At 41.4% G+C, this 17189-nt stretch overlaps 1 protein-coding gene across 1 annotated transcript in view; it reads right to left on the bottom strand.

Moving 5' to 3' along the window:
• ZFYVE26 (zinc finger FYVE-type containing 26) overlaps nucleotides 1-17189 on the bottom strand; it is a 65916-nt gene that overhangs the window by 19028 nt on the left and 29699 nt on the right. Inside the window, exons 22-32 of the mRNA XM_012781131.3 lie at nucleotides 15979-16175; nucleotides 14271-14375; nucleotides 12689-12811; nucleotides 12102-12278; nucleotides 10442-10688; nucleotides 9269-9367; nucleotides 6798-6961; nucleotides 5680-5816; nucleotides 3389-3420; nucleotides 2190-2326; nucleotides 1017-1237 (exon numbers count right to left, since the gene is read on the bottom strand). Of these exons, the coding sequence (XP_012636585.2) occupies nucleotides 1017-1237; nucleotides 2190-2326; nucleotides 3389-3420; nucleotides 5680-5816; nucleotides 6798-6961; nucleotides 9269-9367; nucleotides 10442-10688; nucleotides 12102-12278; nucleotides 12689-12811; nucleotides 14271-14375; nucleotides 15979-16175 (1639 nt within the window). The remainder of the gene's footprint in view (nucleotides 1-1016; nucleotides 1238-2189; nucleotides 2327-3388; nucleotides 3421-5679; nucleotides 5817-6797; nucleotides 6962-9268; nucleotides 9368-10441; nucleotides 10689-12101; nucleotides 12279-12688; nucleotides 12812-14270; nucleotides 14376-15978; nucleotides 16176-17189) is intronic.

Below are 17189 nucleotides of genomic sequence, written 5' to 3'. Positions count from 1 at the left end.
CAATCTTCTAGCTTTTGTTAAGAAAAATATTAAAAATTAATAGCATTTTTGGAGTACACAGTATATACCAGGCTCAATTCTTCACCCTTCACATGGGTGATCTCATTTTATCCCCATAACAGACCTATAAGATAAGTATTATCACTTCCATTTCATGGAGAGGAAACTGAGGCCCAGAGGATGGAGCAGACTTGTCCAAGTTTACTAAGAAGTAGTGAAGCTGGGATTCACTGTGCTCCATTTTGGTTGGTAAGTTTTAGGTAAGTACTCAGAGCAAGTATCTGAGGGAGGCATTTATACTCCAAAGAAAATTATACCCTCTGCTCCCAAATCTGGTTAGGACTGAGTGCTGGGAACACTCATCATGAGTCATGCGTCTGGGTGGACAAGCAGGGAGTTGGGAGTTTTCATTGTCAAGTTAATAAATGGAGTCAAAGCAGGTTGTACAGGAACCTGAGGGAGGTCTAATCACACCTTTTCCATAGACACTTAACTTTATGACAGTTCCTACATTTGACACAGGGATAGACCAATCCCCAGATTGCTTTTATAGATCTATTATCCAAAACCCACTGAGGTCATAGTCTGAATTTGGTTAAGACTGGCGTAGAGTTTTATTCAAGGCTAAGCACTGTTCATTCAGGGAGGATACCTTTTCTTTAAAAGCCAGAAAGTTCTACATAGTCTAAAGGTGCTTCCCTAAATGAATTTTAATTACAAATTAACCAGTCAAAGTCTTTACTTTCTGACTGAGTATAGCTAGAGAAAACTCTGCTTTGAGGATCCACTCTGAAAAAGAAAAGGACACAGGCTGGACACAGGCTGTCTAGGTAGGTGAGGAAGAATACTTGGGATCTGGTAACAGTACTTCATCAACATCAAACTGAGATGCAAAGTATTTCAGCATTGCGTCTTGTCAGAGAGGATGGTGAGATAAGAAATCATACTGGGGTCAGAAAAAGAGGCCGGAGAGAAATAACCACCACAGAAAAGAACAGAGACGCATTTCTATATACCTGTCACAAAGAGCCAAGTCCTGGCTCCGGCCAGCCTTGACGAACATCATCTTGGCGCTGAAGAGCAGCTGCTTCATGATGTCTGTGAGCAACCCTGCATCCACCTCTGGGTTGGCAAGGCCCTTGGACAGCCTGCAGCAGTGCTCAATCAGCTGGTGACCACAGGCAGTGCTGTCCCGGTGCAGATTCAGGATAGCAATGCACAAGGAGGCGCTGGGGGCCTGGCCAGGATGGAAGAAGGGTGAGACAAACTCTGAGTCTAGGGACCAGAGCATTCTTCAAATGCAGCTGGGTGGCAGAAATGATTCTTCCCCTTTCAAAAGGTTAAAAAAACACTAGAGGGAGGTGCCAAATTCCATGGCAAAGTAGAAGTGGAACTAAACTTATTTCAGATGTTCCAAGTAGCACTGCCAAAGCCCTGGCTGCCAGGTTTTGTCATCTTACTGGAAGAAGGTGCTGTGTCCACATGTGACCTACTTCTTGAAATGTCCAAATTGGTCAGGTCCCCTCCTTTTTATGGTCTACTGTCCTACTAGTGCAAGGCCTCTTTATTGCTGGCTTGGACTATAGTGGTCACCTCGCTTGTCTGACCATCTGGAGGAACTTCTGCTTTAAGCCATGGATATACTACTGCTACATTAATATTCTTAAAGCATACTCGGAAACCTTTCATAGCTCCCTGACACCTACCAAATAGACATCCCTTACTGCAGAATTCAAGGCCTTATACATAAATAATTCTTTACAATCCTACCTTTTACTACTTCTCTATTAACACTATGTTCCCTCCAAATTAAACAACTTCCAATTTTCCAATCAAGTCCTGCAATTTTTGACACTGTCTTTCCTCAGACATTTTAGTGTTATACTCTTTGTCTTTCCTGTATCCTCACTCTCCTCACAGCTCTCAAATTCCTGATTGTCACACTCCTACTACTCTTCCAAGGCTCATCTTAAATGCTACCTCTTCCACGAAGCCTCTCCTGGTCTCCTCTTGTATACTCCCCAAGATGCTCCTCATTTTCTGCCTTTCAGATTTACTTGTCTTAGCCCCCATATTATTACACTGTAAACCAGTCAAGGCCACACTGTGTTCACCTACCTCTGTATTTCCTGCCATCCTATTATACATCATAAGAAACTTAAATGACCATTGCATGTTATTGCCATTACCTGCTCATAGTAAAATTCACTCCGCACTAGTTCATTTTCCTCCTCTTTCAGATCCAAAATCCATTCCACTTCATCTGCTTTGGGGATTTTCACCACAAATGAGTATGGTGGGCTTTGACTTTGGGAGCCATCTGGTGCTGAGAAGAGAGTTGCCATTCATGTGTCAGTCACTGGCTGGCAGTTCAGGCTGGCCCAGGTCACTGAGCTGGCATGAGATGCAGGCAGATACATGCCTGTTATCTGAGGGTCGGTCGGTCTGTCTATCTATCTATCTATCTATCTATCTATCTATCTATCTATCTATCTATTTATTTATTTATTTTGAGACAGAGTCTCACTTTGTTGCCCAGGTTAGAGTGAGTGCCGTGGCATCAGCCTAGCTCACAGCAACCTCAAACTCCTGGGCTCAAGCAATCCTCCTGCCTCAGCCTCCCGAGTAGCTGGGACTACAGGCATGCACCACCATGCCCGGCTTTTTATATATATATATATATTAGTTGGCCAATTAATTTCTTTCTATTTATAGTAGAGTCGGGGTCTCGCTCTTGCTCAGGCTGGTTTTGAACTCCTGACCTTGAGCAATCCGCCTGCCTCGGCCTCCCAGAGAGCTAGGATTACAGGCGTGACCACCACGCCCAGCTGAGGGTCCCTTTCTCTCTCCTTGGTTCCTTTTGTTTCCTTTAGAAGACCCCACTAAGCACCTCAACCCTTCTTCCCCAGGCATAGACCTGGGATGAGAGTTACAGTATTTGTTACACAACCCTGTGGCTTCACATGAGAAACCCTGAAAGCTGCATGTTTCTCAAATGAGTGGCTGAGCCACTGGGTACTCTAAAAACTAACTTGCTGTGGAGGATACAGACCAAACTGTTAACAGTGACTACTGAGAGGTAAGGAGGGAGCATTCGGAGGTAGGATGGTGGTGAAGGAAAACCTGGGGAAAAAAAAATCAACTAAAAGTTAAGGACCAAATTCTTTGGTTGCTGGCCTTCTCAATGCTGAAAGCTAGTGGGCTGGTGAGGTAGGTTAATATGATGAACTTTAGCGGAAACAGGTTGATAGAAATGCCAAGAATTTTCTTTGGCAAACAAGTTGGATGAAATTGCTATTGAGTGCATCAGTTGCAGCTGACACACTGAAGATAAAGTCAACTTGAACATAACAAATGAAGAGTAACAGAGAACGTGATTAAGCTTTACCTTCTGGTTGTCCTGAATTCTCCTCTGGTACACTGGAAACAGAGAAAGAAAAATTAAATGCTTGAATCACTTCTCTTGTTTCGAGTTTAGTTTAGTGTATAATATTGACATTTACTCTCTTATTCAGGTGAAATATCAGAGAATCATCCATAACTCTTTTTTTTTAAATTAATTAATTATTTTTCTGAGACAGAGTCTTGCTTTGTTGCCCAGGCTAGAGTGAGTGCCATGGCATCAGCCTAGCTCACAGCAACCTCAAACTCCTGGGATCAAGCAATCCTACTGCCTCAGCCTCCCGAGTAGCTGGGACTACAGGCATGCGCCACTATGCCTGGCTAATTTTTTCTATATATATTAGTTGGCCAATTAATTTCTATTTATAGTAGAGATGGGGTCTCGCTGTTGCTCAGGCTGGTTTCGAACTCCTGACCTCGAGCAATCCGCCTGCCTCAGCCTCCCAGAGTGCTAGGATTACAGGTGTGAGCCACCATAACCAGCCATCCATAACTCTTTTCTCTCCTTCACCTGCCATGGCTACTCACCATGTCCTGTCTATTCCACCTCCTAAACACCCCTTTAAATGTTCCCATCTCTCTTCATCCCTGCCCCAGTGAGGGCCCTCATCATTTATTGCTAGAGTATACAATAACTTCCCCGTTGGTTTCCTTGATTCTGTCAACCTATTTCCTACTTTGCAGCTACAACAAGCTTTCAAAAATGCAAATCAAGTCTTATTATGGGTCTGCTTAAAATTCTTCAGTAGCTCCTCAGGCTAAAACATCCCACAATTGCAGTTCAGCAGAGAAAGCGCTTTATGACTTGGCCTAGCTATATGTTGCGGCCATCTCCTGCCACCCATGACCTGTGTTCAAGCCATAGCAAAGTCCTCCCTGCTCTACAAATGCCCCTGGTCAACTGAGCTAGTGTCACAAAACACTAAGCCCCAATGCCACAAGCCAGAGCCCAAGTCTATTACATGCACAAAGGGCCAACCAGTCACCCCCAGCCCATGATACCAGGGAGCAAGCCCAAGCCTTTGTGTCAGTCACTGCCCAAGTCCTCCCAGCACTCCGCTGCCAGCAGCTAAGTCCAGGGTACACCAGCCCAAACCCGAACCCATCACCTACCCATTTACAGTTCCTCAAATGATCTACATTTTCTCCTGCCCCTACCTTTGCAGTTATTACTCCTACTTCTTAGGCATGCTCTTTTTTGGCTTCTTTTCCTACTAATTCCTCATCCTCTAAGGCTCATCCTTGAAGGGTTACCTCTAGGAATCCCCCTGACCACCTGAAATAATCTGTGTGTGCCTCTGCCACTGCATTGATCAAAACCTTACGGCCTATTTCTTGGCTGTCTCTCCACTAAAATGGAGGCTCTTTGAGAGCAAAATTATAGAATTACAGACTCCCCACCAATACTAACTGCTCATTTCAAATCTCATTAGTATAGTAAATGGGTAATTCTTGTCACCTACTCTGAGGGAGGGAAGCAGTAGTATGCCAGGGTCCCAGAAACTATAGAAAAAGTATGGTATGTCTTCCTTCCTAGGAGATCAGTAATCATCCTGGTAAATAATGACCAAAAATGTTCATATTAATACAAACATAAAAATGCTATTGAACAGAATATGAAATCTATTTAAGTCTATAAATAAAACATGGAGAATTGAAAGTAATTTTGCTTCTGGATAGTTGCTTTGGCCCATATTCCCAGATGCTCTAGGAGTCTTAGTTTCATGCTCCTTTGCTACTAGAAGTACTAGAAAAAAGTGAGCAATATTGAGCCAGCAAACACAATCTTGATCTGTCTTGCAAGAGGTATGAGCAATCTTTGAAGTGTGTCACCAAATGAACTATGTATAGGAAAGTGTGGGGGCCCTTCTAATAGTGGGTAAGAAGCCAGGCTAGCTACCTAGATTAGAGCTGATGAGAGCAATGCCTAAGCACTCAGCAGGTATGAACGTGTCCCTTTGAGTCCAGCTGAGATCAACTGAAGCAAGAGTGCCTGGAAAATAACTTAGTTGGCAAACCAAGAACCAAGAGTCCTGATTTCACAGAGAACATCATGTAAGAGGCTGAACAGTGCTTCTTCATACCCCTACTTTCTCTCTTAGTAAGGTCAATCTATAAACATTTCACTGTAGAGTTAATGGCATTCCAGTGTGAATGTTAAATTAAATATTTTTGTCAGAGTTTCAGATTTGAAACACTCTCCATAATGAGACTCCCAGGAGTGTAAGGAGGGTGCAGTGGTCAATAATAGTAACAGCCCCGCTGCAGGACACTTACTCTTTGTTGTAGTAACTATAGCACTGGTCACACACACGAGTGGGGTTCTCTCTGCAGCCTTCCACCACCATTTTCTTAGTGGAGCAGGAACTGCACACTAGCCGGCCACAGCGACGACAATGATGACGCCTGTTAAACTGGGGAATACCATTGGCAAGAGAAAGAAGAGAAAGTGAGATTGTCATCAATCCATTTATAGTTATATTAGTCACCTGTGACTTATTAAGAACATCAGGTGCTTGAATCTTTATTGAAAAAGAACACACCAGTACTTGCCCTCAAAAAGCTGACATTTTAAGATATCTCTCAGCTGATGGGCAAAGGTGCCAAGTCACGGACAGTTTTGCAATAGCTCCTTAACAAGTACTACTTGTATGTGGAGGCAACATGTGGACACACAGAAAAAAGTAGTGGGGAAGACGTGACCTTTCATCCTGTGAGAATCACATTTCTACATGGTAGTGATGATAATGATGAAAAAGTATCCTTTTTCAAAGTGCCTTTAAAGTACTGCCTCATATTACTATGAGAGGCTGATAGAAATATTATACCTCTTTTATAGATGAGAAGGAAACCGACACAGAAATTATATCACAATTTTCATCAGCATTGAGCTAATGTGCCAGGCAGGTGTTAAGTATGGTGACATGTGTTATCATGTTTAGTTCTGACAGCTCCATGAGCCAAATAATATATCATCCCTAGTTTACAAGTGGGCACATGAGACTAAAAAAGTTTATAGTCACATTGCTATTAAGAGAACCCAGGTCTTCTGTCTCCTGAGCCAGCACATATAACCATTGCTAGGTCATTTGCCTTATTGTGAAAGACATGGGAGCTTGAAATAAGATCCCTGACACTTGGTGACCCCTCCTGACTCTCTTTTGTTATCTGATGAGAATGGCAATACTTAGAATTTAAGCCTCTTTGAGGGTGTCTACTACTTGAATCCAGAAAATACGGGTCAAAGATAAACCCAGTCTTAGGTTTGGCAGTTCTTCTGAAAATACCTATATCCTCTTGGGGACAGGAGGTGACTATAAACTCAGTCAGGCTCATGAACTAGAATTTTCCCTTACTTTCCCCTGCAGGTAGAACTAGAGACTGATGCCGCTTACCATGGTGAAGTGCTCCCTGCAGCAGACCATGCAGATGCTCTCTGTCTCATCTGGTACCCACTGGTGCCTAGCAGGGGGTGTGGCTGGGGGCACGAATTCCAGCGTGGGTTGACTCGGTGGGAAACTCTTCTCCCTCAGACTGGGGGAATGTACAACAGAGACACCTGGGAGCCAGAGGCAGAGGTCAGAATAAATGGTGATCAATATACCAGCTTATAAATGAAGATGGAACAATAGAATTTCACTATTTCAGAAACTCTTTTGAAATAATAGATCTAGTTAATGATCATCAGTGGCTGTTTGTGTCACAAAAGTGAGACTACTGGACGTTGTGTGCCTCCTAATGGAAGTGTACAACGCCACCTATCCAAAAAATATTAAGCCTGAATCAAGTCAGGCTTCTAGATCTAACTACTAGTGTACTGGAAGTTCAAAGGATGAAGACTCAGATTATCATACGGAGGCAGTCGGCAAAATACAGAATGGGGGAAGTGCCACAGGACAAATGACTTAGTTTCCACCACAAATAAAAAAGAGGTAGGGGGGAAATAAAAAAGATAAGAGGCAGGGTACCTGCTGATTAAAAAAAGATTAAAACATATTTTAGCCAAATGCTATATGTGGATATTATTTAGATCTTGATTCTAGAAAAACTAATTATAAAAAAATCTTTATGACATAATTAGAGAAACTTGAATACTGACTGGATTTGATAATAATAAGAAATCAATTCCCGGCTATGAGTCTATGAATTAAAAAAAAAAAGAAAAAGTAAATCATTATTAATTTGTTTCTAGGAATAATAATGATGTTATGGTTTTGTTTTATAGAAGTCCTTACCTCTTAGAGATTTATATGAAAATACTTATAAATGAAATATTATATCTGGGATTTGTTTCAAAATAATCCAGTGGAAGGATGTGGGACTATATATGAAACAAGAATGGTCATCATGAGATGATAATTATTGTAGGTGGGTACTAGGAATGTGAGTCTTCATTGTACTACTCTCTGTCTGTCTCTCATATTACAAATTTTCCATAACAAAAAGCTTATATAGGTTGGGAGTGGTGGCTTATACCTGCAATCCTAGCACTTTGGGAGGCCAAGGAAGGAGGATCACTTGAGGCCAAGAGTTCAAGACCAGCCTAGGCTAATTTCTCTACTAAAAAGAGAGAAATTAGTGGGACATAGTGGCACATGCCTGTAGTCCCAGCTACTTGGGACTCTGAGGCAGGAGGATCACCTGAGTCTAGGAGTTTGAGGTTACAGTGAGCTATGATCATATCACTGCAGTCTAGCCTGGGCAACAGAGTGAGATTCTGTCTCAAAAACAAAAATAAGCTTATATATATATACACACACACATATATACATGATGCATACTACATGTATATACACACATGCACATATATATTAAAAAAATAAGTATATACATATATATATCTGTGCCAAAGCTGCTGCCTTCTGCAGATGCATGAAGCTGCTCATATACCTGCAAATCTGGGCCCTCCTTCAGCTCTGCTGTTTACTGTGAAATACGGCTAATTCTCAAAATATTGCCAGGAAATGTTACAGTTTGCTTTATAGTATAAGGAAATTTAATGTGGCTTTAACTTAAATTTCCCTAGTGAGTAATGATATTGAATATCTTTTCATTTGTATATCTTTGGTGAAGTATCTGTTCAAAGCACTTGACCCATTTAGAAAATTGGGGTCTTTTTTTCTTAATCCCAAGTTCTATGAGTTTTTAAAATACATTCTGACTAGAAGTTCTTTATCAGATATATGGTTTCCAAATATTTCCTCCTAGTCTGTGGTTTATTTTATTATCTTTCAAAGAGCAGAAATTCTTAATTTTGATGAAATCTAACTTATCAATTTTAAAATTTTAATAAATTTAGAGGGCACAGTGTTTTTTGTTACAAGGGTGAATTGTATCATGCCATAGTGTACCCGTTACCCAATAGTATACATTGTACCCAATTAATAGCTTTTTTATCCCTCATCCCCACCCCAACTAGCTGCTGATGCCCAGAAGTCTGCTTACGCAAGGTGTTATGTGAGACTCAAAGCAACACAGACTTCCACCTTACCCAAAACCCCACATAAAAGCTTGCTGCCTTATTTCCGTGACAAGGCAGATGGCAGAGATTTTCTCTCCTGTCTTTGCATTTTGGCCAAATTGAATAAATTTTTCTCTATCTCCAAGTACTGGTGTCACAGTGTTTGGCTTTAGCTGTACATCGAATACATGATCCTGGATTTGGGGTTCTGCAACAGACATATTGCCACAAACAATGAGAATCAATTGTATGTTGAATCTTTTGGGATATACAAAGCTGGAATGAACCAAGTAAAATAATTAATAATGTCATAACTGGAAATGAAAAAAGAGGCAAAAATCAGAAAGTCAGAATAAGGCAAGATTGAACTAGAAAATTTAGTGAATAGGCAGAAACATCTCTTACCAGGAAGAGCAGCAGGAGAGAACTCTGCTGATGGTGATCTAGAGAGGGTCTCGGGGTCTGAAGCCTGATGGACAATTTCCTGGAGGTGAATCACAGAATCTGTAGGGAGGGAAAATGCTGACAAATTATTGGCCTACCATAAGCATCTTTATTCACTGCGTAGGCATTTAGTTCAAAGATCTGTTGGCTTTTCCTATAAACTGTGAACCATTCAATTATGTTGTATTTTAGTCCTCAGTGCAGTTACAATTTCATTCATCCACTTTGTTTTTTGTTGCTGTTGTTTGTTATTTCAAAATATTATGGAGGTACAAATGTTTGGTTACATAAACTGCCTTTGTACCACTCAAGTTAGAGCTACATGTATGCCCATCCCCCAGACAGCATGCACAGCACCTGTTAGGTGTGAGTTTACTTAAGCCCTCCTTCCCCCTCCCACCTGCCCAACATTGATTAAAGTTTCATCCACTTTGAAATGGTTCCTTCACAAATACAAAGGATAAACCAATATAAAAATGTGATTAGATAAAAAATAAAAAAGGTATATTATCAACTATGAAAAAAAAAAAAGATCTGTTGGCTTTACTTATGGCCATTCCATGATTCTACTAGATATATTCTAAGCCAATACCATGCATGTTTCTTAAATTCCTCAAAAAGCAAACCATGTTTAGGCACATGAGATAATGAAGCAGACACTAGGATTCTATAAAATCAATCTAAAATGCCCAGAAGGAAGACATTTAAACAATGTCCCTGGAGGGTAGAGAGTAAGAAAAAAGAGCTGGCTGAGTTAGCTCACACACACACAAGTGATCTCTGATGTGACCTTGGGAATAAAGACACTCTCAATACAAAATGATGGCACTTGAGAGCTCACCACATCAAGGCTAGACAGGGACTATTTGCAGCATATTTTATTTCCCAGAACTTTATTTATTATGCATGCAGTGGTTATTTACCACCATTTAATTCTAATTAGTCTTCTACTTCTTCTAAGACCAAGATCTCTCCAAATAATAAAGAGCTCTCTTTCCTGAAGTGAATTCTATTCACTCTCTATCAACCCAAAATAATAAAAGAGAAGAAATTGTAGCCAAAATAATAAAAGAGAATGTAGCCATGGCATTTCCTCCTCCATGTAGAATTCCCTTCTAGGATGCTGGCAGTTACCTGATCGTTTCTCCCTCTGAGGGTATGGAAAGTCCAGGGCTTTCCCTGCATATCTGGAAAGCAGCGTGTCCACCTCGTCCATGGTGAAGCCAATCTCCTGCCCGGCCAGCAGCCGGTGCAGGGTCTGCACTGCCATTGTGGCCCAATCCACCTTCATGTTCATGAGCAGCTGCTCTAGCATGAGCAGGGGATTAGAGGACAAGTGGGAATAGCTGGCCCGGTGCTGTTCAGGGAGGGTCAGCAGAACCTGTTTGTGGGGTAGATCCATAGAGTAAAGGAAATAGTATACAAATTTCAGAAGAAACTTGAGATTCTCATGGAAGGGGAAGGGTGCCAGAGACCAAAAGGTCCATAGCCAACTACTGAAATTGGTTAGTAGTCTTTTAGAAAGCAAGGCTGAACTACATCTAAATCTTCTGGGTAGCGTTTGGGTAGTACTTCAAATACCTTCACTAGATGAGGGGTTGGTAAACTTTTTCTATAGAGGGTCAAAGAGTAAATATTTTAGGCTTTACAGTCCCTAAGGTCACTCAACTCTGTCAATATAGCCTGAAAGCAGCCATAGGCAAATATGTAAATGATAGATGTAAAGTAACTGTGTTTCAATAAAACTTGATTTATAAAAGCAGGCTGAGAACTGGATTTGGTCTACAGGCAGTAGTCTGCAGACTCCTGGCCTAGACCAACCAGGCATGGTTGAGTTCTCCATGACCCTTAATGCCACCAGTCTATTTGAGGCTTTACTTAGAATGAACAATACAAGGTGATGTCAGTGGACTGCTGAAATCCGGCACCTGTTGTGTTCTAAGTGATGACTATAAACTCCCTTTAGAGGTCATGATCACTAGGTATGAAATATGTTCACCGGCTCTGCTCACTGCTGCTTTTCGAGGGTTCACCTACTTAGATATAGTGCATCAAAAGGAAAAAAAAAAGGTGTATCTTCTTTAGGAATATTTTATGTAGTTTACTTCTTAGCCAAGTGGGCTGGTGGTTATGTTCATAGCTCTCCTAGCACTCGTTCTATTTGTGGGACAGTATACAGGCTACAAGTCAGAATGCTAATAATTAGAAGAGTGCCAGAGGACCTCAACTCTCCCCAAATTCTCTTTCACTGGATTACTTTTTCTAGTTTGGAATTACTTCTATTAGTGTCTCCAAAGTTTCACGTCAAAGATAAAGATCTATTATCTCATCTATTTACCTACACAAATAACTCTCTTCCAGTAGCACAGACAAGTTTATCAAGCAGTAGTTTTAAATGCTCACATCAGAATCCCTTTGGTAAACATCCATCCCTATCCCAAGACCAGATTTAATTGATCTGGGATGGAGGTCAACTACTGGTATTTTTTTAAAGTCCAGGTGATTCTAACATATGGTCAGAATTGAGAAGCATTGATATGGCAGATGCCATGGAAAGCATATAAAGTCTACTTAAGAGGGCTAGGTAAAATTCACTACAGAGGTAGGCAGGAAAAGAATGGCAAATCCTATGAGACTCATAGGAGGTGGGCTGCTAGGGTCAAGGTTTTATATAGCACAGGCCAAGGATGGCAGGTGCTGGCAGAAGAGCCATTGAAAGGCAAGTTCTGAAGTGGGAGCTGGGACCACAGTGCTCCCTCAGGCATGCTTTCCCAACACCCCCTTTCCCTCTTACCTTGGACCCCACATATAGCGCCTGGATTTCACGGTGTCGGACAGCAGTCAGTTGTCCATAGAAGTGGGTGGTGAGGTAGTTGGCCAAGAAGTGAGAAGTGGCCAAGCTAGGGTGCTGGTCAAGGGATTGCTCTGTGACCTCAAGGCACATGGTGGGGTCGGGGATCCTTTGCAGGAGCTGTTGCAGAAGAGTAGAGGAGGAAGGTGAGGCCTGCATAAGAACTCTTAGATCATCCTTGTTTTGTTTTAGAAAGGAATAGTTAAATTTATTCATTTTGGACTAACCCTTTCTCTATACTAATTTTTTTTTTTTTTTTTTTTTTTTACCATCCCTGTAGATTCACAAATGTACCACAGCTTTGACAGGACCAGAATTCAGCAGAATCCTGGTCCCAGCTGCACAAGCTGCCTCAGCTGGAACCTAATATGGGGCTAGGCACCATCTGCCAAAGATGACTGTATCAGCTCCTGAAGGACATGAAGGGGTAGACCTTGTACTGCATGGGATTCAATAAGAAAAAAGCCATATGATTTGACTAGCCTTCTTGTTCCTACCCAAACAAAAAATGGAAAGAATTGGAGGCTTACTTGCAAAGCCTTTTCATGATCTCTTCTTTCTAGAAGGTGGAGAAGATGCTTTTGATGTAGGCTGATTAAACATTCTCTTGGAATGGGGTATAGGCAGCCCCACTCCTCACATAGCTCATACTCCTAGAAGGAAACACACACACACTTTCAATCCTTTTAAAATACTGGCCTTGTCACTCCTCCAACTTTTGCCTGATTTTTCTCAGTAGTTGTAAGTCTGCTAAGCCCCAGAAATGTTTGATAAGTGCTTATGGAAACTTCACTATGGGATTGAAGTGAGATTAGCCTCAGCAATGTTTGATGAGCACTTATGGAAACTTCACTATGGTATTGAAGGGAGATTAGCCCCAGAAATGTTTGATGGAAACTTCACTATGGGACTGAAGAGAGATTACAAACTCAAAGGATGAGAGTGGCAAGGTAAATTATAAAACTAATTGAAGCAGGCTTACTATTAATATAATTTTCCTCTTAGTTCTACTATAAAAGAGAAAAGCAGATGATATATGGCAACTGATACTTGATGTCAGCCCTGAGGAGATTCTAAGGAAGTGAGAAAGACTGAGAAGATTCTATTCAAGGGAGACAGCACTTACTCAGCTCTAATTGTTGCCATAAGAATGGGCAGGCCCAATATTGTCAGAATTTTAAAAATTGGAAAAAATTTATTTTTTAAATTATAATGTCAGGGCTTTGTCCAAATCTTCCAACATGGTGGTATCTGGAATACCCTCCTACAACTCTGCCTGAGGCTGCCTTCTTCAGGGTGTGTCCTTGTTTTTCAGGCTATATTAGGTGCCTTGCCTGTACTCCCACAATCTGAACTTACTTCTGTCACTTGATATATATTATGTTGCAGTCACATAGGGATGCATCTCACATTACTCCTCTCCCAAGATGTGAACCGCTCTAGGGTAAGAAGTAAGTTTAATCATCTTTGTTTACTACCTTCTATCACAGTGACTAGCAGATAACAGGCATGCAATAAATGTTTCCTGAATGAATGAATATTTGAATGAGCATCTACATTTTGAACTATGGGATATCAGCTCCTTAAAAGGTAGATAAAATCCTATTTAGTGCTGGAGTGGCCAATAAACACATGAAAAGATATTCAAATTCACTAGTAATCATGGAAATATAAATTAAAACAATAATGAGATACTGTCCTAATGGCAAAAAGTGAAAAGTAGGACAATATAAAAAGTTGGCAAGGATATGGAGCAGTAGGAACTGGGGGTGGAAGTATAATGGGGCAACCAATTTGAAGAGCTACTTGGTAACATCCTGGTAAAGGTGAGGATGCTCATGCCCAATGACCCCATAATTCCACTGTAGGTATCCATTTTATATCTAGTGTACACAGTATAGAAAATCTCACATATGAATGCAAGGGTGATAAGAAAGTGTCCATAGTATTATTCTTTATATTAATACTTATCTGTATGTTGGCAAATTTCACAATAAAAAAGACAAAGAATATAGTGTAATTATTTAAAAAATGTGGCCATTGATGCATGGAAAGGGGTCTACACAACCAGCAAAGGAGGATGAAGGGAAATACCACCCAGGAAAATGGTACCTGTGCTTCTAGAATCATGTTCATGACAGCTGATGGGTCCTCAGCACAGCAGTTCCTCAGGGTCTGCCAGTCACACCATGCTGGGGGATCCTGCAAACCTAGAATCTATGGAAAGGCAGGAAAATCCATCAAACCACATTGCAGCTTCTCCATCCATGAACAAGTCATTAGTGTGTCCAGGGATGGACCATCCCTAGACCTCTGTCCCAAAGTCAGGCAGTCAGAACTTGCCAGGAAAGAGGAAAAAGAAAGCAAATGGGTCAAAGATTCCTCAAGAGAGGAGCGACCTTATCAGGAAGTATTAAACAATCAGGGAGTACAGGCTGAGTGGGAGGCCAGGATTGGGGGCTGTCACTGGTGAGGTCAATTCTTAGAGCAGGGGTCCTCAAACTTTTAAAACAGGGGCCAGTTCACTGTCCCTCAGACTGTTGGAGGGCCATTGGAGAGTGTGGTGCACATTCCACACATGCACACTATGGGCTGGGACAAGTCCACTGCTAAGCAGGACAGGCAATGGTGGCAAAAATACCTGGCAGGCCGCATAAATGTCCTTGGCGGGCCATAGTTTGAGGACCCCTGTCTTAGAAGGTCCCATGCTTCACAGATTATTCAGCCTTCTGGGGCCACTTGTCCCACACTCCTCTACTCAAAACTCCACCTAAGATATTCCTCTGGCTTGAATGCTCTCTGAGATCACCTTCCATGCAGCACTTTAGCTCTGCATGAAAACTGCTGAGGCTTTAAGAAACAATGGTGATATAGCACCTCTTGTATATTCCTGGATACAGCTGGAATCCATTCTACTAAGTGAAGTATCTCAAGAATGGAAAAATAAGCACCAAATGTACTCACCAGCAAATTGGTATTAACGGATCAACACCTAAGTAGACATATAGGAGTAACATTTATCAGGTGTCGGGAGGGTGGGAGGGGGGAGGAGGGGATGGGTATATACAACCAAAACGAGTAAGATGTGCAACATTTGGGGAATGGACACGCTTGAAGCTCTTACTCGAGGGGGGAGGGGGGCATGGGCAATATATGTAACCTTAACACTTGTACCCCCATAATACGCTAAAATAAAAAAATAAAAATAAAAAAGAAAACTGCTGAGGAAGACTGAAAAGAAAACGTTTTCATTTGCCATTTTCACTTCCCCTGGTGGGGCTCTCGACTCTGTTCTCAATGTGGGAAAATCAGAATATATTTTATATTTATTTTATACTTGTTATGTAGCTGTGCCTCCTAAATCTGTCTCCTTAAGTCTCTTGAGCTTGAATATAACACTTATCTCACAAAAATCTTTCACTTTTGAAATTGTCACTTCCAGACATCCTTTCAAAATGGCTCTTGAAATTTAGCTGAAATTTCAAACAATCTTTCTTCAAGACGTAATATAGAAAAAACATACACAAAGCTCAAATATACATGTGGAACAAGTTTTTGTGGACTGTGAAGTACCATTCTAATGTTAATTCTGTTATTTTTACCTTTGCTTGATACAAACATATTTGAAATTATAGGAGCAAATAACACAGGAACCAGAGAGAAGGCCTCCTCACTGTTCACCTAAGAACAGAAGCCAGATGCAAAGCAAAACCCATAACTACATTTTCTGTTCCTTAAAATCCTCCATCATATGAGGACAGGCTGGGGTTAGCAAAAGGGTGAGAAACTGTTTCCTTTCTCTTGATGTCAAGGCCCATACCTTCTGATATACCCACAGCTCCGCTAGCTTCCTCTGAAGCTCACACTTTAGTCCTTCCTGGATAGCTGTGTCTGAAATGCAGTAGGCCAGGATCTCCAGACATGACTCCAGGGGCCACCTGTCCACAAACCGTAGGGCCAGCCGACTTCTCAGAGATGCATCCTTCACAGGAAACAGGTATTGCCAACCTTCTTTGTCTATAGGACAAAAAAGACGCCCAGAGGCAGCAATCCTGGCAACTGAAGAGCTTGAGAATCCACATTACTTCTTAACAGAAGGGCTTTGTTCCATTTCATAAAAACAGGAGCTTGGAGGATCCTTAAGAGCCATGTGACCTTAACAAGTTTTTATACTTGGAACCATATATGACAAGGAGAAATGTTATACTCCTATGTTTCCCTTTGTGTAAACCTGATCTCCTTTCAGAAAGGAGAGAAGGAAGAAAAGAGAAAGGAAAGGAGAAAAGGAAGGAAGAAGGGAAGGATGGGAGGGAGGGAAGACAGAAGAAATGAAGGTCTGTACGTTTTGGCATGCTGCATATATAGCACCATTTGTCAGTGGAACTTTAGTTTTCCCTACAATTTCCACTCTATGCTATACATAACTACTTGCAAGTTATTTTGGGTAAACTAGTTTTACTCCTTGGATATTCTCTGTCATCATTACTTAGTAGGTCTCTCTCTTCCACATCCATTTCACAGATCTGATTTGGGAGATATGAAAAAGACTCCAAGCAATTAAGACCACACAGCAAGTCAGAGAGTTTCTCTACCTTCTCAAGGATGGATTTTCTCTTTTCCACAGGGTGGCCAAGCTTCCAAAAGCCATTCCCTATAGCACACCCAACTCTTGCTCTCCTTAGTGGAGTGTTGTAGCTCATTGGCTTTCCACTCTGGTTACACATTGAAATCTTCTGGGAGCTTTAAAAGCAGGGGTCATCAAACAGACCCATAATCTGCTTTTATAATAAAGTTTTATTAGAATATAGCAATGTTTATTCCTTTATTAATTGACTATGGCTGCTTTCATGCTGTAATGGCAGAGTTGATTAGTTATTTTATTTTTTTGAGACAGAGTCTCACTCTGTTGCCCAGGCTAGAGTGTCGTGGCATCAGCCTACCTCACAGCAACCTCAAACTCCTGAGCTCAAGCAATCCTACTGCCTCAGCCTCCTGAGTAGCTGGGACTACAGGCATGTGCCACCATGCCCA

The sequence above is a fragment of the Microcebus murinus genome, chromosome 6 (assembly GCF_040939455.1).
Source record: "Microcebus murinus isolate Inina chromosome 6, M.murinus_Inina_mat1.0, whole genome shotgun sequence".
Classification (NCBI taxonomy): domain Eukaryota; kingdom Metazoa; phylum Chordata; class Mammalia; order Primates; family Cheirogaleidae; genus Microcebus; species Microcebus murinus.
Note: the sequence above shows the minus strand (reverse complement) of the source record. Positions and strands in the feature narration are given on the sequence as shown.